The sequence below is a fragment of the Cetorhinus maximus genome, chromosome 2 (assembly GCF_964194155.1).
Source record: "Cetorhinus maximus chromosome 2, sCetMax3.hap1.1, whole genome shotgun sequence".
Lineage (NCBI taxonomy): Eukaryota > Metazoa > Chordata > Chondrichthyes > Lamniformes > Cetorhinidae > Cetorhinus > Cetorhinus maximus.
In genome coordinates this window covers 64862576-64885049 of record NC_135880.1, presented here as the reverse complement: position 1 = coordinate 64885049, position 22474 = coordinate 64862576, and the positions used below count along the sequence as shown (strand labels likewise).

Genomic DNA, 22474 nt, shown 5'->3' with positions numbered 1-22474 from the left:
ATAGAGATGAGGAGAATTTTTTTCTGAGTGTTGTGTGACTTTGGAACTCTCTGCCTCAGAAGGCAGTGGAAGCAGGATCACTAAATACTTCTAAGGAAGCGGTAGATAGATTCTTGTTAGGGAATCAGGGGTAGATGGCAATTTAGAACTTGCAACACAAACAGATCAGCCATGATCTTATTGAATGGTGAAGCAGGCTTGAGGGGTCGAATGGCCTATTCTGCTCCTATCTCATATGTTCGTACTTATATTCCAGCATCTGTTTCAGCCACACCATACCTCCCCTTTCAGGGGTACAGGCTGACTTTAAATCATTTAGGCCAACTTGAACTTGAACTAGTTTCTCAGGATTTGTGCTCCCTGTTGAGGTGTGCAATTATTCAACATCATGTTTAGCACTGGGCTGCATGCTACAACCATTTAAATTAGCAGGCAACACAAAGTTTGTGTGCTGCCTGCATCGGAAGCAATAAGTGCAGATTAATCACACATTTTGATCCTGGCACCATTTGCAGGAGTTAACAATTTTCAATGCTATGCTGTTTTATTAAAATTCCTTAATTAAATCAACAGGATAATTGGAATTTTTGAGCAACATCAACTTTGAATTAACATGAGTATGCTGTAGACTCAATAGTGTAAATTGTCTTGTAACTTCTGAAGTGACTGCAACATTTTTGTTCAGATTAAATTAAGTATTTTTCCTCAAATACAATATAGTGATAATTAAATGGAATTGAGATTCACATCAACCATGATGTACTTGAATAATTGAGCAGGCTCGAAGGGCTTAATAATCTTCCCGTTCCTATGTTCTTATTGGTATGTTATGTAACAATGTTCATAAGATATTCAATGTAGATAAGTATTAAGCACATATAGTTGCAAATTTATGTACTTATGCTTGTTTTTTTCATGCAGGGCTTCATTGTTTCCAGTATGCTTGATCTTTTACTTGTATAAAGCAAGAAAGTGACTAAAAAGATATCAGAGGAACAATTTGACTTGGAACTGAAATTATTCTGAACAAAACCGAAAAACTGCAACACTCCTTAAAAACCACGAAAGCTGACAGCACCACAGCAACTAACTTCCAAATGGCAACCATTGGCTATTTTAAATTCATTGGATTTCTTACAGCTTTCATCACTCTTTCAATAGCAAACACCTTAAAAAATGACCAGAAGAGTGAAGAGGCACCAGATTTCCCATCCACATCAGATGGTCAGACATATCCCTGGAACAAGATGAGATTGCCTGAAAATGTTGTTCCAGTGCATTATGACCTGCTTGTACACCCAAATTTGACCACGTTGAATTTTTCTGCTTCGGTGAGAATTGAAGTTTTTGTTAAATCAGATACAAACTCTATCATTCTCCACAGCAAAAACCTGGAAATCATTAAGGCATACATTGTACCAGTGAAAGAGGATGGAACGACTGGATCAGAAAATGACTTGCATCTTTTGGAATACCCACCATTTGAGCAAATTGCACTTCAGGCTGATGTGCCCTTGTATTCTAGAAACACATACTTGATTAATATTGACTACATTGCCAATCTGTCAGAAAGCTTCCACGGCTTTTACAAGAGCACTTATAAAACACAAGATGGTGAATTAAGGTAAAATACATCATAGTCCAATGAAAAAGAAAAAAATACTTTGGAAATTTGGAATAAAATAAGAATGCTGGAAATACACACCAGGTTCTTTTCCTGAAAAAAAGAAAAGTGGTTAACATTTCGGGTTGAGGCATTTTATAAGACCAGTCTGTCAAAGAATCTTAACCTCAGAAGCCTAATTCTCTTATGTTTCAGGGGCTGACCAATTTGCTTTGTATTTCCAGTAATTTTTATCTTTATTTCCTATTTAAGTAGCCCCATGCGTGTTGTTGATTTGACCACATGAATGCTCATGAAATGGATTTAGGTTGTTTCACATAATTACATAGAAAGTAAAGCAAGGAAACAGCCCGTTTAGCTCACCAATCCACCTTGGTGTTTAACCTCCTCCTGAGCACTTGTCCAGACAGTCCAAGATTGTTCTTGCAAATGATGAACCGTACAGTCAAATTATTTTGGCAAAGGAAAAGACAAATTTCAAATTTAAGAACTGCACAATTAAATTATTTAGGTAATACCTTAATACATTTCCCTTTTAGTTTAAGATTAAAAACCTTCACCTGTAAACTGTCTAAATGATGCCTTTCAGACGTGAAGGCATTTTCAGATTTTGAAGGTGAATTTCCTTGGGGTTCAGCTGATCGTCTTCAATGAAAGTGCCACTGAAACACTGAAAACATTTATGACATTTTTGTAGGATTTACATGGCTCTTGTGTCAAAGTAACAGCAACACAAGAACCCTTGTGGGAATTCACCCCTTATGAGAAAATTAGGATAAGGTTCTCTTAAACAAGCTATCCTACTTCTTAACATTCCCTTCCCCATTGTGTATCATGCATGATGTACAGCATTAAGCCTGGATATCAGCTATAGAGAACCTGTGCAAAATAAAATTATCCATCATTGTCCTGAAGTACTTAAGAATGAAGAGAATTAAAAATGTATTTGTATTGGAGAATATTCTCTTTCTGAAATTCCATTGTTGCTACGATTTCCATTATTGCTATTGGTGTGGAATACTTTCAACCCTCTTTTTGACCAATCCCACCCTCTATAGTTTCTTTCCTGTTTCCTCTTCATTATTGAAGCCTGCCACTTACATCCTTGAGCCTTTACAGTCCCAACTCCTGATCATAGAATTTCCAATTTTTAGCCCCTTTCATGCTGGCATTGTTAATTTACCTCCATTTTCTGGCACCTTCCCTACCTCTTTTAGGACTACACCCCACCTCCCTTACCTTGCCTCTAATTGAATCACCCAAATTCAACCTTTCTACCACTATCTTCAACTTTAATTTCCAAGGCCCTGAAACATGCTTTTTCCTCACAGTCATGTTTGCTATCAAGCTTGCCTTTTTGAGAAGATCCAATTTGACTTGAATCTCTGAGGCTGAACTGGTCAAAGTTGCAAACAATGAGCTGAATTTTGCAGCTAGGCCACAGATCCAGATGTTGACACCAGAAGCAGGTGCCACTTCTGCTTGGGTGGGGATTAGCCGGCCACCAGCGATCTTTCAGCAGCCAGACAACTAACAGTGGGGAGCTGTGAGGGCCGACTGCTGAGAGTGTGGAGGTGGTGTAGGCTGACACTAGGGCAGGTGCTGGCACCATATTTAAAGAACTGCCAGCACTGCATGCAACAGGAAAGCCGAGAAATTTAAGGAAAGCTGCAGCCAGAATAGCAGAAGGGAGACCCCGGGTGGCTCCCCGATTGAGATGCCTCCCTGCTGGTTCTCCTCCAAGCTGCAAGGGTAAGGCAGGTGGCGCTCTTCTCCAGGAATGGGAAGAAGAATCAGCACGACTCACCAAGCAAACCTGGACAGTTTGTAGAGGAGGTCAGCAGCTGTGGAGTCATCTCCAGAACCTGGATACAGTGCTGCAAGCGCATTAGACTTTATTTGGTTTGCTAAGGTAAGTACTCCATACCCCTTATCCTTTTGGGGCTTTTTTATAGCAGCATGAGAGGGTCAGTTTGGTGGAGAGGGAGTAACCACCCAGTTAGTGATCAGGGGTTCAGGCAGTAGCATATACTGTCAGAGGCATGGCTGCATCTTAGTGAGAGGCATCCCATCATTGCTGACCCCCACCAGCTCCCAAGATAGTGGCTGCATGCAGAAGGCGTTTGTCTGACCCCACTGTGGACCGCTGGGCTGCCACCAGCATGGGCATTGTGCTTGTCATTGTCGGGAGAAAAACAGTGTTCATCCTTGTGCTTGCAGGAGAAGACAGCCCCTAACCTCAAGGAAGGGACCAAGACCAGCGTAAGCATTTCATTCCTGACCATCCTAAACCCCATGGAGGAGGATGCCTTAGAACTTGCAGGGTAGCACGGTTGCTAATGGTGAAGCAGGAGCGCAACCCCAGAGATTGAGTGGTTGAGTGCACAAGGATGCATCTGGCCCACACAAGGCATAGTGCTCAGAACGGGACACATACAGCCCTACAGTAGGGATAGTTGGAATGACGCATTGGAAAGCCTATAACCCTTTAATATATCTGTTCCTTTATGCAGGTCAGGGTCAGAGCAAAGAGCAGAGAGCTTAAAGATCTGGGGCCAGATGACCACCTCTGAGGAATAGGAGGGGGCCTCAGTCAGTGCACTGTCATATAATTACCCTGCACCCTCCACCAGCATAGATACTTCTATGTTGGCAGGTATTTGTTCAGGCTTAGATTTGGAGACACAAAATGGAGCACAGCATGGACGCTCCCAAGCAGCTGATGGAGGCTGTGACAGCCGAGGCCACTGACAGTTAAAGGACTGTGGGAGGCCAGGGTGATGCTGTGTCCCAGGTTGATGACCTGGGGCCAGGAGTTGCTGACAGTATGGCAAATTCTGCAGCTGCAGTGTGAGTTAAGGGACCATCTGGTGGACCTGGAAAGTTCTTAAGATGTAGAAGTTCAGTGCCACAGCAACTTTCAGTGCCGCTGGCATTGGGTGGCCACCAACTCCCATGGGACTTTACTTGCCCTGCAACATGGCACACAGATCAGTCACGATCTCCCTGGAGAAGCACAGTCTTCGGAGGCACTGCTACTCGGATATTTGCAGGTAGCTAATTCTCAGACTGTAGACCCTCTCTGGAGGGCAGCCTCTTTTGCATTCAGGAGGCTTGCCTTGTGCCTATGGGAGATGGCCTCCCAGTGTCCAAGGCCTTTAATGTATATGCCCCCTTCCCACACTCATTTCTGCTGCAGTGCCTTTTCCCTGATGGCACTCTGGCAGCATGACCTTGCAGTGCCATACCTGATTCCCCACCCCTCCCACCCCCAGCTTTCTAGCTTCATTTGCTGCTGTCCGTGCTGCTGCAGCCCCCCTGGCACACCACATTGATTCTATCAATGGCTGCTGAATGAAGCTAGCACTGAGCTCTTGCTTGATTGCCACCACCTTTAACCAGGTGAGGCTCAGAAGTCCCTTGGTTCCCATGTGCTATTTGCAAAATTCAAACCCCCCACCCATAATATTGCTCTCGATTAGCCAATTAATTACCTTCCTGCCATATCTATGCATGATGTCCTTCCATCATGTCAGCTGCCATTGAGAAAATGGGGAATTAACCTGTAGACGTAGGGTTTCCAGTCCAATGTCTTCCGTCCCTATTTTCAGCACCCTCTCTCCTCCATGTCCGAGCCCGTTCCCAAAGACTCAGAAAATTACAACCAACATTTTGCAACATTGACCATAACTTTATCTCTCCTTATCATTTTCAACTTTTCCTGCTGCCTATTAACACTTGCTGACTCCATTCTCCTGAAACCCCTGTGCTGTGGAGCTCACTGCTCTTTGGTTCCACTCATGCGTTTTACAATGAAACGTTACATCTCCCCCAGCGGTTTCTTCATCTACCTTGGTCATCTCACCTGCATTCCAGGGCTCTGCTCTTGGCCCTTTCCCTTTATCATTCATATACTACTTACCCAGTATCATGCTTGAGCTTAGGGTGACTGAATTTCCACATTTTCGCACAATGACACACAATTTTATTTCTCTTTCAGTGGTTCCACAGCAGCTGTTGTAGCCTCCAAATGCCTGACCAGTTCAGCTTAATTTTGGCAACACCAAAACTATCTTCTAAAGTTCCTGCTAGTACTTGCATTCCTCTGACCTTGACTCAGTCAACCTCCCTATCTACCACCTCTGGTTAAGTCTGGAGGTATTCTCACAGACCCCAAAGTTAACTCTGATTTTATTCAATCTAATATTACATCTACTTTTTCCCCACAACTGCTGATAATCTAATCCATATATTTGGCCTTTCAAGGCTTGATTTCTTTAACATACACATGGTCAGCCTCTCTTACGCCGTTCTCCATCAAGAACAGCTCAATCAGAATGATGTGACTTACATCTTGCACAAATTCCTGCATTCCTATCAATTCTCACTAATTCGATGGATTTCCTGATTAACAATTGATCAATTTTTATTCCATGTAAGCCTAACTCTTCCTTTTAATCCATTACCTATACTTGCTTGAAGACAATTTGAAAGCCTTCACTCACAAGAAGAGTTCAATGACATTTTGCATATTTTCCCCAAAGTGTGAGTAATATTAGTGAACCAGTGCTTGACATTCACAGGCTATATCATACATAGCACAGATGTTAGCTAGTTCATTTTAAATTGTTTAATGACTATATTAAAATAGATTTTCAAGGGATGTTACCTAGACAATGTTAAGTATTTGTTGCTAATACCTCAAACTTTAACTTCTAACCTTCTGTTATAATGTAAACAACCAACATTTGTTGGTAGCATTCTGACCATGGGTTATCACTGTTCTGGTGGATGTGACAGCAGTTCACCTGTGTCATTCTATGAGTAATTCAGTCTATTTGTTCTGAGCAAACTATGCACCATTTTATCTATATTATGTGGACATGTCCTAAAGAAGGTTAACTGCTTTTGTGTTCTTCTGTTTTGTGCAGCATCGTGGCATCCACTCAGTTTGAGCCCACTGCAGCACGCATGGCATTTCCATGCTTTGATGAACCTGCTTTCAAAGCCAAGTTTTCGATCAAGATACACAGAGAATCCAGACATGTTGCTGTGTCCAACATGCCCATTGTATGTAAAATTGAGCTTCCTCATTCACATCACTTGTTTAGTTTCCTAGTTATAAATGTTTTAGAACTGTTGCATCTTTGAAAAGTTAATCCATTTAAGTTTGAACACATCACCATGGGAGGAATTATTAATTAAAATTGTTTAATGGTGAAATATATGATGGAGTGATCAAAGGTTTAGCCTGTACCAGTGCAGGAGACATTATAATAAATTGCTTAACATCAATTACACACAAGTGTAGGTGCACCAACAAGTCTCATTTTACTAAACATGTTAGAGAATTAGCAGAAGGAAGTGTGCGACCACAGGAGGGGAACTACCAGAATTTGTTATTGACACAGACAATGGGAGTGCCACAAGTGATGAAGTTAACTCAGCCTTAGTGAGAACCAGTAGAGCCATTGTTGAATTGTACCATCACCTAAGACCGTAAGACGTAGGAGTAGAAGTAGGCCATTCGGCCCATTGAGTCTGCGATCATGGCTGATTTGATAATCCTCAACTCCACTTTGCTGCCTTTATGGGGCAACAGAAACACTTCATTGCCAGTAGTGATAGGAGTGGTTACAGTCGTCCACTTTTTTTGTTTTGCAAATGTTGTAAGCAATTTTAGGAGAAAGGACCATAAATCAGTCAGTTTGCATTTCACCATGCAATACCTAAATCACAGATGCTGTGTTTTAGCCCTGGTTGTAACAAGAGCTGGAGATGCAGTTTCTTGAAAGAGGTAGCATTACAAGAGTACAAGCTGTTGGTGACAGCAACAATGTAACCATTCTTCTTATAGCACACATTGAAAAGAATATCACTGTATGAATATCCAGATGGCTTACATCAACAAATAATTTTCCATACTCATGTACGTACACAACATCCAGAGTATCCCTGTGTCCTATATTCTAAGGGAATAATTAGTTCCCCACTGGTTCCAAAGTAACAATGGAGTCAGGCTATCTGCTTGAAACATGGTTCATGACAATGCTACATAAACTCTATGTGAGACCCAGCAGCTAAAACTCAGCTTAGAAAAGGAAAGCTCTTTTTTAAAAAGTCAAACACTTGGAATTTATAAGCAATAGTTCTGACATTTGCATCAGACTAGTGATGCCTTACACTGGGTCCCAAAGACAGCTGTTAAAATGGAGGTGTTGAACTGCATGCTGGACAAAATAACATCTAATGACAGTGACACAAGAGGAAGAGAAAGACTAGCTTGAGAATCTATCAGAAGCAAAACAGTGACTTTAAAAAGCATCATTGATTCTCCAGGCTTCGACATGAGTTCTTTCCTGCTTTTATGCTTCACTGACATTTTTTTTAACTCAGCCATTTATTATTACTGCATTTTGTTTTGCAAAACAAACTTTTAGAAGAAATGATTGCAAAGTCCAAAGTTCTCTCCTGGATCTTCATTGTAAATCACAGTGAATATGTGCTGTGTGCTATACAGTACTTGTTATCCATTGCAATTCATTGCCGCTGTGAATACCACTGCTCTTTCCAACAAATTACCCCAGTAACTTGCACAAGTGGAAGTAGTAGCTGTAAGGGCTTCCTGAGAAGCTTCTGAAAACCCAGTTGTGATTGAGCTGGCTGCCCAATTTTACATGTTCCAAATCCTAACAATTTTGTCCGGCATACCTACAAGAAGATAATGATACATGATAAATAACTATACAGGTAGATATGTTGCCTTCGCAGTACATCATACAAGCAAAAGCACGCTCCTACTGAAAAAGAAATTGTGTCTACATGGCATATTATGTTAATTATACAAACCAGGAGCTTGTTTCTGTTGTACACCTGTGTACTTTCTCGCAGCTGATGAGTTCCATAAAGGGGCTGAGGAATTTGACCTTCTGAGATTTCCCTCCATCCTTTTGCTATTTAACACCTTTATTTTATAAGGAAAGGAAACTTATGGCACTTATTATGTGGATGTTCCATACTGCACATTTTAAATTACATAGCTTGCCTGATTAGATAAAGCTCACTTTATGCTAGTTATAACCATGTTTGTTATATCCTTTCATGTTGTAATTGAATGCCAGGGTATTTGGAGCTTTCAAGGCTGAGATAAAATTTGTTAGGTAAGAATATCAAGGAATATAGAGCCAAGGTATAGATCAGTTATCTAATTAAGTGGCAGAGCAGATTTGAGAGGCTGAATGACCTATTCTTATTCCTATGAAGCAAGTTGTTGGATCAATTTGGGGTTATAAATGTATCAAAGTTCTCAAGCATCTGGCAGCTATACTTTAGGCTCAAATGACAAAATTTGTTTTACAGTTACCCACATATCTCACCTTGGCACCTTAAAATTAAACATGGCCTTCTAGATAGCCCCTTAGCTCCTCTGGGTATGTGACCCTTTTTTCACAGTCACTATTCCTATTTGATTCTCTGGTTCCTAGAGGATTGCCTCTCTAAGCTGCATCTACAAATCCTGATTTCTGTTTTCTGTGTTGTCCTTTTATTTCTTTCAGAAATTGTGCACCACACAGTAGGTTTGGCCCCACAACCTTATTTATATTGGTAAAATAGTTATTTAAGGAAGATTCTTGAAGGTGATTTTGGATTAGTCAATCAGTGAGGGTAGCAGATGGTAGAAATCACTGGAGAAAGATTGTTCATAGTGTGGCCAACCCTCATATCGAGGACGAATGAAAGACAAGACAAAATCAGTTGTATATTCCTTCAGTTTTCCATGACAATCTCTCAGTTTAGTGTATGGTGCTGTATTTTGCTGAAACATGAATGCTGAGTAAAGAAGAGGTGAGGCCACCAGAGGGCTTTCAGATGGGGATTTGGAACTGTGGCAAGTAAAATGAAGAACTAAGAAAAGTAAAAAGTGTTGGCAAGGATCCAAGAAGAATGCAGTTTAATTGAAGTTATCAGAAAAAAATTAATTAAATTGGGCATATGTTGAGAGGGAATGGGATATTGAAAGAGGTGTCAGCTGGTTGGATGGTTGGAAGGAAAGGATCATATGGGTGGAAAGTAGGAGCTGGGCAAATAGAAGAGGGGAGGTCATATGGAGACTAGAAGAGAGAAGCGAAAGACAAAATAATTTGGAGAAAGAAGAATTTAGCTAGAACAAACCTCAGGCAGATCACTGATGATGAACGCCAGAACTGCACCATTCCCACCGGCCCCCTGTCGAAAAAATGAGAACTTTATTTCAAAAGGCAATTTACAATTGGAAAATAGGAGAAATAATTTTGTCATTTCAGTTAAATAATTTTGTTTTGTCAAAAGCTATAACATTCTATGAATATCTTTTAATTATTATGCTGATGGCTAATTTTTTTGGAACAACCTTGTACAATCACAAAATACATAAAAACTGTCTCAGGGCCCTGACCCCTGATGCCCTATCTCTTAGTCTTGAAATTTATTGCAGCAATCTGCAAATCCAAGAATACAAACAGGGAGGAAGATATAGGAAGAGAGAGAAACCCATTTAATTTTTTTTCTCTTTATCCTTCAGTATTGCTAAGGAAAATCATCTTTTTTTTTTAGATAAACTCTGTTAAACTAGCCAATGGACTCATTGAAGACCAGTTTGATATGAGTGTTAAGATGAGCACGTACCTTGTGGCCTTCATCGTGGCAGACTTTAAATGGGTCAGTAAAGAGACCAAGCATGGAGTTAAGGTAAGTTAACAGTTTTTCTTAGAAGCAGTGCGACAATATGCCTTGTATTGGCTTTGTATATCATTTATGTACAGGCACTGCATCTGTCATATCATTTGAGAGTTGCTATAATCTAGGCTGGGCCACTAAACAGTAATCATGGCCAGAATTTTCCTGTTGGCGTGCGGGGGTGGGCCCCGCAAGCCCGCATGTAAAATGACGCGCGGTGACGTCAGGCGAGCGCCCCAACGCCACTGTGCGCCATCGCAATACTTGGGAAGGTGGGTGCGCTATAAGTTCAGATGTGCGCCCGTCATCAATTAATGGGCCAGTTAAGGCCCTTGAGGCAGCAATTGATCCCGATTTTTTGCAGCCTGTGCGATCTTCAGGATGTCACACGGGTGCAATGGGCGGACGGGTAGGAGACATTTGCATAAACCTCACCCACGGGCGGGATAAGAGGGATGAGTGGGGTCGCAAATGTGATGTTTGAGGGATTTAAGTGTGAAAGTAACTTTTACTTGCCTGAGTGAGCAGGAAGACTTCAAAACTCATACCAGCTGCTCGGACTGGAGTAAAAGTCTTGGTCAGGACTCTACAGTAGAAATAATTTCTGGGGCCTGCAGTTTTCAGGAAGCCTTCCCTTAGCCTGGGAATGAGAGTTGTGCTCTCCACTGGAGGCACCTCCTCTGAGGAGGAAGGGAGGGTCAGAAGGGGGAGGAGGCCAGGAGTGCACATTCAGCCTCCAGGGGAGCCACCTTTGGGAGGAGAGACACAGGCACAAGGGACGCAGGACCAACAGGAAGTCCAAGGTGAAAGGGGCCGCAGAAGATGCCACTATCCTGCTGCCAGGGTTTACAGGCGGCGAAGCAGCTACCTCAATATGTCTGAGGTGCAATGCTGAAGGAGGCTCCATCTCTCAAGGGAGACAGTCACCTTCATCTGTCAGATGATTGGCCCTGACATCTCTGCAAACTGAGTGGCTGGGCACCCCATGCCAGTGGCTCTAAAGGTCACAGCTGCCCTCAGTTTCTATGCCTCTGGCTCTTTCCAGGGGTCGGTGGGTGATCTTTGCGGTGTCTCCCAATCAGCTGTCCACACTTGTGTCAAGCAGGTGACAGACGCTCTATTCAGACATGCATTGACTTTCATCCACTACCGCTGGGATGATGCCAGTCAGATAGAGTGAGCCAGAGGCTTCGCAGCCATTGCTGGCTTCCCCCGCATCCAGGGTGCAATAGGCTGCACACATGTGGCCATCAAGACGCCAGCAGGTGAGCCGGGTGTCTTCATCAACAGGAATGGCTTCCACTCCATGAACTTGCAGATAGTGTGTGATCACAGGATGCTGATTCTACAAGTCTGAGCAACGTACCCAGGCAGCTCCCACAACGCCTACATCCTCAGACACTCCCAGGTACTGAGGCTCTTCAGTGCTTTAGCCCGCTGGATGGACACCTGCTGGGTGACAAGGGCTATCCCCTCAGAAGGTAGCTCATGGCCTCTCCGCCATCCAAGAACAGAAGCTGAGTAGCGGTACAATAGGAGCCACGCCTCCTCAAGGGCTGTGGTTGAGAGAACCATTGGTCTTCTCAAGATGCGCTTCCGATGCCTGGACCGCTCAGGGGGCGCACTCCAATACCCTCCAGATCGTGGTTGCATGCTGTGCTCGCCACAATCTGGCGCTGGAAAGGGGCGACACAGTGGACGAGGAAGACGTAGATGCAGTTGCTCCAGATGCACACGGTGAGTCCAGCAGTGAGTCCGAGGATGAGCATGCACAGGAGGACAATGAAGGGTTAGACACTGACCTGGGCATACTCCAGGGAGGCAGGGACACCGGGCAGGCTTTAATCCAAAGAACCTTCAGCTAGCATACCACAGATGGACCTTCAACACACGCCAGAGCTGCAGGCTCCACACTCGATACCTGAGTGCTATATCAGCCTGGATAATAACATTAACTAAGACCCTTGTCAATAAAGCTCAATGTCAAACAACTCACTCCTAACATCATGGCTTCCCGTACACTTGCAGAATTAAGGAATCACCCTGAGGCATGGCAACATGTCAAAATTTATTGAGCAAACAAAAGTAAATTCATAAAGCAAAACAAAAACAGTGTTGGACATCAAAGTCTTCCACTAAGTACTATGGACCAACATAAAGGCAGCAGTGAGAAGCCCGTGGTGTGCCTAAGGTACCTTAAATTTACGCTTATGGGTGCTACATCTAGGTGCTGTCTCCTCGCTGGCACTGGCATCTGAGACAGCCTGCTCATTCTCCTGTCCTGTTGAGCTCGATGACCTTGGCAGACGTCCTCTGGCCCATGGAGCATTTGATGACCCCGCCTGGGAGGGAGCGGCCAGCTCTACAGCTGGCTTCTCCCCAGTCGCCGCAGCCTCATCGGATGCCATGGTCACTGGCAGAGGGGCAGAGGAGCTGCTGCCCTCACCCAGAGCGCCCTGAGAGGAGCCCGCAGTGACGACAGGCAGCTGCTGCACTGACGTGAGGTCGCTTCGGACCTCCCTGCTCACTGTAGATGGATGGGCACCGAGCTGGGATACTTGGTGCCCAGACCATCTCCCACACTGGCACTGACCAGCTGTGGCAAATGCCGCTGTGAGGGTTTGCAGGTCCGAGCGCAACCCCAGGAGGACCTGATTGTTCTCCTGGAGGTGCATGTCCACGAGAGTTGCCACTCTCCCCGTGGAGGAAGCATAGTGCTCAGCCATGAGGCTCATTGCATCGGTGATGCTCCGCATGGACTCCTCCAGCATGGGCAACATGCCATGCATAGCCTCATGTATCTCCGCCAAATCGTTCCGCATACCCTGCTGCACTTCCTGCGTTCGCTGCCTCACGGACGACTCCAGAGGCACATCATCAGCCACCGACCGAGCAAGTACCTGGTCCCCAGCAGTCCTCTGACTGCCGGCGCCCTGGGCACTCTTTGTCTCTGCCCGCACCTCAAGTGAGTGTGAAATGCCCTCACCGCCGTGCCCCGGGACACTAACCGAAGGTCTAATTCCCACCAAGGTGCTAGTATCTGCACTGCTGCCAGCCTGGCTGTGATGGTGTGATGCTAATGAGTGGATTTGCTCGGGGGCTTCAGGTGTGAGAGGTGGGCCCTCTGCCTCCTCCTCCCGGCCCTGTTCCAGTGATGCTGAAAGGAAGAAAAAGGACATTTGATTAGTTACAGTGCAGACAATGTCAACTTGCATGCCGCTCCCCCAGATCATTATGTGCTCATCTTTCCATAATCAAGGGTAAACCCATGTTGCTAACTTCAGTCACGGAGCATTCAGCAGCGCCATGGCTTCTGTGACACACATGGTGACCTGAGTGCTCGTCAAACATACCTCCCCGTGGCACCCCAGCCTCACCACCACCGGTGGACCTGGGGGTTGATATCTTTGATAAAAGGATTTTGTTACAAGCACAATAATGTTCCTTTTAGAACTGTTTGTCTGCTTGCATCATGTACATCCTTCTCCGGCCAGGAGTATGAAATAATCAGGCAAGCATGTTTAACTGGGAATGTTATCAAATGTCAGCCTGAGATTGGAAAGTGTGATTCAGATGGCACCTATTGGACTTGCCCATTTGTCTTCTAATTCCACCAAGGTGTAACATCTTATTTGGGTTGATATTTTACGTTTGCAATTGGTACTGCTGTCCTTCCATGCACACGTTAAATCCAGCATGATGACGTTGGGTTGTGAACCCAAGATCACCATACTGGTTTCTCGTGATATGGTAGGCGGACGGGTGCAGAAATTGGCAGCCCACCCAACATTTTGAAAAAAATCATTAATAACCCATTGAGCTTGTTAACAATCCAATTGGCCTGAATACTACACTGCTCACGCTATAATAATGCTGTTGATATGAGCAGACGGGCGAGAGTGGGGAGTATGCTTTTTTCTCCATCTGAGGTGACAAAGCAGGAAGCAAGGGTGGTACATCTTTCGGAGGAGTGCCTGGTTTGCATCAGGAGCACCCCTCCCCCACAAGATGACACCTCCTCCTTGTGTTTCCCTGCCTGGCCTCCAAAACCCACCCACCTTCCCCCTTTGCCCACCCCCCCTCCCTCCCCCAGGGTGCCTGATTCCACCCCGTCCAAAAGTCCCAGAGTTACCTGAGCCTGGGTCCCCTGGGATCCATTGCTCTCTGCAGTGTGGGCCTCCTTGCACTCCCAGCAACACCCACTGCTGATTTCTGGCACTGCCAGAGCTGCTAGGGTCAATGGCCAATCAGATTGAGGGCAGAAACCCCACTCTCTGCATGTTCAGGCTGCCAGCAGCATGTTATCGATTTTTAAAGTCGGTTTGCAGCCAACTTTTGCAACGAGCTGCTAGCGAAACACCCTCTTCCCCTAACCATCCCAAATTCACCCCTTGTTTTTGTCAGGCTTCCTTGTAGCCTACCCAGCTGTGATAAACGAGTTTGTTTGATTTATCATACAATTTGAACTTGTGCTCCTGGTAAGGAGTCGAGCAGGATTGCTTGATCTCTAGACTGGAGCTTTTTACTGAACTTCAATTTTTCATATTTAAAATAAGACATTTTGAATGATTTGAACAGCTAACTTTAAATGGTTAACTGCTTATTGGCATTATTTGCAAAGCAACATGAACTAATTGCTAGGTAGCTATTTCCTGATGATCTGTGAAATAATAATTTTGGCTACTTCTGTGTTTTATTGAAGGCAATGATTGATTTCCCGCTTCTTTGCAAAAGCACCTTGGGTTATTTTGCTACATTGAAAGTGCTATATAAATGCAAGTTATTGGTTGTGTTGCACAATATTGATACAATATTGACTAACTTGCGTCCATGTGTCAGGAAACACTGATTTAAGCTTTTTTCTCTCTGATAGATCTCTGTGTATTCTGTCCCAGACAAGATCAATCAGACTTCATTTGCACTTGATGCTGCAGTAAGACTCCTAGACTTTTATGAAGACTATTTTAATATTCCATACCCACTGCCAAAACAAGGTAAAACAAAACAGCATAATACATGTAATTTTATTTTTCTATTATTTTTTCTTTGTACTTTAATTTCCCCCGTGCTAATTTTTTAAGGCATTGGCTTGTGTGTCGCATAAAATTCTTTTATAGCATTGTTGTTAAACTGCTTACTTTAATGGACTAATTATTGCGTTTTAATAGTCATAGGCAGGAATTTAGTGCAAATTCCTTAACCAGTGCACTAAAAATAACACAATGAAAATGAAACCCCTTATAAAATCCTTGTAGGTTTTTCAACCGCTTCATTTGTGTGGGAAAGATGATCTGTGGCATGGTATGCTTCTGTTTTTCACTGAACAATGCTCCTTTCATCGCAGTGGCTGCAGTAATGCTTCATTTTGCAGCTTGCTATAACGGGCAAAACTTTGCTGCTAGTAGATAGTTTTGGATTTCATTTGAAGTGGAGTTGTGTACATGACCTCATGGGTTTTGGTTACCTGTTCATTAGTCTACTACTGGTCTTAATGGGGACACAAAGGAATCTGGTCGTATGAAAGGTGGCAATGATGAAGATATAAATTACTTTGAATTTAGCAGTCATACTTCAGAATTCTAGACATGTGGAGTCTTATAAAGTGCAAGCAGACAGTTTTTACCATATGTCTACACATATATGATTTCCAGTCAAAATATCTATGTAATTTTCTTGAACTGCTGCAAATCCCTGTGGTGTAGGTACAGCCACAGTTCTGTTAGGGAGGGAGCTGCAGGATTTTGACCCAGTGACAGTGAAGGAACGGCAATATAGTTCCAAGTCAGGATGATATGTGGCTTGGTGGGGAACTTGTTTCCATGTATTTGCTGCCCTTGTCTTTCTAGGTCATACAGGTCGCAGGTTTGGAAGGACCCTTTGTGAGTTGCCACAGTGCATCTTGTAGATGGTACACACTGCTGCCACTGTGCGTTGGTGGTGGAGGAAGTGAATGTTTGTGGTTGGGGTGCCATTCAAGTGGGCTGCTTCATCCTGGATGGTGTTGAGCTTCTTGAGTGTTGTTGGAGCTGCACTCATCCAGGCAAATGGGGAGTATTCCATCACATTCCTGACTTATGCCTTATAGTTGCAGGACAGGCTTTGGGGAGTCAGGGGGTGAACTACTCACCACAGAATTCCCAGCTTCTGACCTGCTCTTGCAGCCATAGTATTTATCTGGCTGGTCCAGTTCAGTTTCTAGTCAATGGTGACCCCCAGGATGTTGATAGTGCGGGTTCAGTGACCGTAATGCATTGAATATCAAGGGGAGGTGGTTCGATTCTCTTTTGTTGGGGATGGTCATTGTCTGACACTTGTGTGGCACGAATTTTACTTGCCACTTGTCAGCCCAAGCCCAGATATTGTCCAAGTCTTGCTGCATGTGGATGTGGACTTCATGATTATCTGAGGAGTTGTGAATCATGCTGAAAATTGTACAGCAATGAGAGGGGGTGGCAGAGTGGTATTGTCACTGGACTAGTATTCCAGACGCCCAGGGTAATGCTCTGGGGACTGGGTTCGAATCCCACCACGGCAGATGGTGAAATTTGAATTCAGTAAAAATCTGGAATTAAAGTTCTGATGATGACAATGAAACCATGGCCAATTGTCATAAAAACGCATCTGGTTCACTAATGTCCTTTAGGGAAGGAAATCTGCCACCCTTTTGGCCTACATGTGACTCCAGACCCACAGCAATGTGATTAACTCTTAAATGCCCTCTGAACAAGGGCAATTAGGGATGGGCAATAAATGCTGACCTAGGCAGCAATGCCCACACCCCATGAATGAATAAAAAAAAAAATCATCAGCGAACATCCTCACTTCTGACCTTATGATGGAGGAAAGGTCATTGATGAAGCAGCTGAAGATGGTTGTGCCTAGGACACCACCCTGAGGATCTCCTGCAGTGATATCCTGAGACTGAGATGATTGACCTCCAACAACTACAACCATCTTCCCTTGTGCTAGGTATGACTCCAACTAGGGAGAATTTTCCTCCTGATTCCCATTGACTTCAGTTTTGCTAGAGCTCCTTGATGCCACACTTGGTCAAATGCTGCCTTGATGTCAAGGGCAGTCACTCTCACCTCAGCTCTTGAGCTCTGCTCTTTTGTCCATGTTTGGATCAAGGCTGTAATGAGGTCAGGAGCTGAGGGGTCCTTGGAGAATCCAAACTGGGCATCAGTGAGCAGGTTATTGCTAAGCAAGTGCCACTTGATAGCACTGTCAATGACACTTTCCATCACTTTGCTGATGAGCGAGAGTAGACTAATGGAACTGTACTTGGCCAGGTTATATTTGTTCTGCTTTTTGTGGACAGGACATAACTGGGCAATTTTTCACATTGCTGGGTAGATGCCAGTGTTGTGGCTGTTCTGGAACAGTTTTGGCTAGCAACGTGATGTTACGACAGGGATGGGAGGAGTGCTCAGTTTATTTAGCCCCATTACTCCACAAGTCGCACCATTAGTTTAAAATTTAATTCACTCACCAAAATGGTCAATTGTTCACTTTTGCTACTGTTAGATCCAGAATAAAAGAGACTTTAATCAGACCTCTTTCAATAAACTCAGAATGATTGATTTATTACAAAACAAAACTTTTTTAAAACAAGTTGCAACAACTGGTTAACACACGTTTGTAATCTGGAAGTATAACTATCTATCCCTTTTAAAGTACCCCAACACATACACGCACATAAACAAACAAGGATTAAGCAGATGGGGTCTTTGCAGAGATGGGCTTTAGAGAATAGACCTTATTAAAAAAAAAAGACAAAGTTCGCAGGGTTTTGATGCTGTTGATTGGGAGCACCCTCGTATGACAACAGATTGCTAGGCCCAGTAGAGGCCTGGAGGTTCTCACCAATGAAGCTTTGGCATGGAGGAAAATAGAGCTGGATCAATCTTTCCCGTCTCAGTCTCGAGATGAGGGCCAGAATTTTGCAGCCCCTCATGCTGACGGATCTTCTGGTCTCACCGATGTGAACGGAAATTTCAATGGTTCGCCGGCCCTGCCATGGGGGAACCCGCTGCGGGGAGGCTAGAAGATTCCGGCCGAGGTTTCTTAGCTGGATACTGACAATCACATAGTTTCGGGCAAGGAAAAGGTAGTGCAAGCTGGGCAGCTTTTCCCTTTCTCAATTCGTCCCCAACTGAATTCAAAAAACAAGATCAAAACTTAAAGCTCATTTCTGTCATGTGATTTCCAGTAAATCACTAGCCTTTGACTTTAAACCAGTTCTTATTCCCCATCCATTAAAAGAATTGCAGTGCAAACAAGCAAACAGCTCTTTTCCCCCCAAAGTACCATCCTTGTCATGTGATTTCTTGGAAAAGGCACGCTTGCTCCCGGTCCAAATGTGAACTTACGACCTTTTTAAAAAAAAATCAGAGTGTGCAAATAATGCAGTGTCCTTCCAAATTTTAAAAGAAAATGCAGTTCCTGAAGATATGGTTCTAAAATTGGTTAGTTTGGGAACACAAGTTTTCAGCACTCTAGCCGGAATGTTGTCAGGGCCCAGAGCATTTGCCATATCCAGTGCCTTCAGCCATTTTTTTGATATCACGTGGAGTGAATTGAATTGGCTGAAGGCTGACATCTGTGATGCAGGGGATCAAGTGGATTGTTCACTCGGCACTTCTGGCTGAAGATGGTTGTAAATGCTTCAGTCTAATCTTTTGCACGGATGTGCTAGGATTCCCCATCATTGAGTTTAGGGATATTTGTAGAGCTTCCTCCTCCGCTTTGTTGTTTAACTGAGTACCATCATTCCTGCTGGATGTGACAGGACTACAAAGCTTAGATCTGATACACTGGTTGTGGTACCATTTAGCTTTGTCTATCACTTGCTGCTTCTTCTGTTTGGAATGCAAGTAGTCCTGTGTTGTAGCTTCACCAGGTTTACCCTCATTTTTAGGCATGGCTATTTTTATGCCTAGTGCTGCTCCTGGCATCCCCTCCTTCATTCTTCATTGAACAAGGGTTGAACCCCTAGCTTGATGGTAATGGTCAGGGATGTGCTGAGCCATGAGGTTACAGATTGTGGTTGAATACAATTCTACTGCTGCTGATGGGCCACAGCGCTTCATGGCTGCCCAGTCTTGAGCTGCTAGATCTGTTTGAAATCTATCCCATTTAGCACGGCGGTAGTGTCACACAACATGATGGAGGGTATCCTCAATGTGAAGGCGGGACTTCGTCTCCACAAGGGCTGTGCGGTGGTCACTCCTACCAATACTGTCATGGACAGATGCATCTGCGGCAGGCAGGTTGTGAGGTCAAGGTCAAGTATGTTTTTCCCTCTTGTTCGTTTCCTCACCACCTGCCGCAGGCCCAATCTAGCAGTTATGCCCTTTTGGACTCGGTCAGTTCAGTCAGCAGTGGTGCTACTGAGGCACTCTTTTGAATGGACATTGAAGTCCCCTACCTAGAGTACATTTTGCGCCCTTGCCAACCTCAGTGTTTCTTCAAAGAACAAAGAACAAAGAAAAGTACAGCACAGGAACAGGCCCTTCGGCCCTCCAAGCCTGCGCTGATCATATTGCCCGTCAACTAAAACATTTTGCACTTCCAGGGTCTGTATCCCTCTATTCCCATCCTATTCATGTATTTGTCAAGATGCCTCTTAAACACCACTATCGTACCTGATTCCACCACCTCCTCTGACAGCGAATTCCAGACACTCATTACTCTCTGCGTAAAAAACTTGCCCCGCACATCTATATAGTTTTTCCCTCTCACCTTAAATCTATGTCCCCTAGTAATTGACTCTTCCACCCTGGGAAAAAGCTTCTGACTATCTACTCTGTCCATGCCACTCATAATTTTGTAAACTTCTATCGTTGCCCCTCAATCTCTGTCGCTCTAGTGAGAACAATCCGAGTTTCTCCAACCTCTCCTCATAGCTAATAACCTCCAGACCAGGCAGCATCCTGGTAAACCTTCTCTGCATCCTCTCCAACGCCTCCATATCCTTCTGGTAATGTGGTGACCCGAATTGCACGCAATATTCCAAATGTGGCCTAACCAAGGTTCTGTACAGCTGCAGCATGACTTCCCAGCTTTTATACTCAATACCCCTGCCAATGAAGGCAAGCATGCCATATGCCTTCCTGACTACCTTATCCACCTGCGTTGCCGCTTTCAGTGACCTGTGGACCTGTACACCCAGATCCCTCTGCCCGTCGATGCACTTAAGGGTTCTGCCATTTACTGTATAATTCCTGCCTGCATTAGACCTTCCAAAATGCATTACCTCGCATTTGTCCGGATTAAACTCCATCTGCCATTTCTCCGCCCAAGTCTCCAACCGATCTATATCCCGTTCTATCCTTTGACAATCCTCTTCACTATCTGCAATTCCTCCAATCTTAGTGTCGTCTGCAAACTTACTAATTAGCCCAGTTACATTTTCCTCCAAATCATTTATGTATACCACAAACAGCAAAGGTCCCAGCACTGATCCATGCGGAACTCCACTAGTCACAGCTCTCCATTCAGAAAAGCACCCTTCCACTGCTACACTCTGACTTCTATGACCAATCCAATTCTGTATCCATCCTGCCAGCTCACCTCTGATCCTATGCGACTTTACCTTCTGTACCGGTCTACCTTGTCAAAGGCCTTACTGAAATCCATGTATGTAACATCCACTGCCCTTCCATTGTCGATCATCTTTGTCACTTCCTCGAAAAACTCGATCAAGTTAGTGAGACACGACCTCCCCTTCACAAAACCATGCTGCCTCTCACTAATACGCCCATTTGCTTCCAAATGGTAGTAAATCCTGTCACGAAGAATCTTCTCCAATAATTTCCCTACCACTGACATAAGGCTCACCGGCCTGTAATTTCCTGGATTATCCCTGTTACCTTTCTTAAACAATGGAATAACATTGGCCATTCTCCAGTCCTCTGGGACCTCTTCACTATTCAGCATGGAGGAGTACTTATTCATTGGCTGAGGGGGATGGTGGTGGTAGGTAATAATCAGCAAGGAGTTTCCTTGCCCAAGTTTAACCTGATGCCATGAGACTTCTTGGGGTCCAGAGCCAATGTTGAGGATTCCAAGGGCACCTCTCTCTTGACTGTGTACCACTGTGCCGCCACCTCTGGTGAGACAGGAAATACCTGGTGATGATGGTGTCTGGGATATTGTCTGTAAGATATGATTTGGTGAGTTTGATTGCCAGGCTGTTACTTGATTAGCCTGTGGGATAGCTCTCCCAATTTTGACAATCGCTATCGTTTTGCTGAACTGCAAAGAAAGCTGCCCACAAGGATATAACAGTCCTATTGGCATGGCTGTCTCCTTTCCTGATGTTTATTTAAATCTGGCATCAAGTTGAGGGGATTTGCAGGCATCCAGCAACAGTTATGTCATTAAGTAGGAAAAGCCACCAGTTTTTCGTCTTGGGTTTTCAGCAGTAATTATAAAATTAGTATGCCATTAGAAATCTAGTTACATTCAGTCATCAAGATGTAACATTTCCAAAGGTTTTATTGCTCGAGGAGTTGCGTAAAAGAGCAAGTTTTCAACCATTCCATTTGATTTCTATTTGGTTGCCTTATGTGGAAAAGTAGAATAACTGACTGCTTCTGGATTTTCTTGCTCACCTGTGCATGTGCGGACTCCAGGGGGAAGATTTTTCCCTCGTTGGGAGGGTTCGGTGGGGGAGGTTGAGAAGCCTGCCACAATTGGGGCCGGACCGCGATTTCACGCTGGTGGTTCAATTAAGGCCCTTCCAGGGTGAAACGTGAGTGGCAGCGCTGCCTGTGGTGGGGGGGAGAGAGGGGTGAGAGCGAACTTTGCGCATGCGCGCAGGTGCATGCTTGAAAAGTTCCTGAGGCACAGAGCTGCCTCGGGGAGATGAACAGTTTAAAACATCAAAAAAAAATTATTTTTATTTGCTGTTGGAAACCTCATCCTGCTTGTGGATGAGTTTTCCTAAAAAATGTAAAGGCCGCTTGGCCTTTTCGCCTGCCTGCCAACCGTAAGGTTGGAAGGGTGGCAAAAAATTCGTTTCAGTTCCCTTTTTAATGGCCTTAACAGGCCTTTTAATTGCCGGCGGGCACGCTGCTGACTCTGGCGCATGTCTGCCGACTGAAATGTTGCGTGCGTGTGCAATGACAT

At 44.3% G+C, this 22474-nt stretch overlaps 1 protein-coding gene across 3 annotated transcripts in view; it reads left to right on the top strand.

Moving 5' to 3' along the window:
• Positions 1-22474, top strand: part of LOC144694889 (endoplasmic reticulum aminopeptidase 1-like) — a 92768-nt gene that overhangs the window by 5441 nt on the left and 64853 nt on the right. For 2 of the 3 annotated variants that reach the window (XM_078565624.1, XM_078565631.1), the window contains exons 2-5: positions 922-1624; positions 6556-6694; positions 10217-10351; positions 15213-15333. In XM_078565624.1, coding sequence (XP_078421750.1) covers positions 1098-1624; positions 6556-6694; positions 10217-10351; positions 15213-15333 — 922 coding nt within the window. In that variant the 5' untranslated portion in view covers positions 922-1097. The remainder of the gene's footprint in view (positions 1-921; positions 1625-6555; positions 6695-10216; positions 10352-15212; positions 15334-22474) is intronic. The other variant, XM_078565640.1, reaches the window with a different exon arrangement.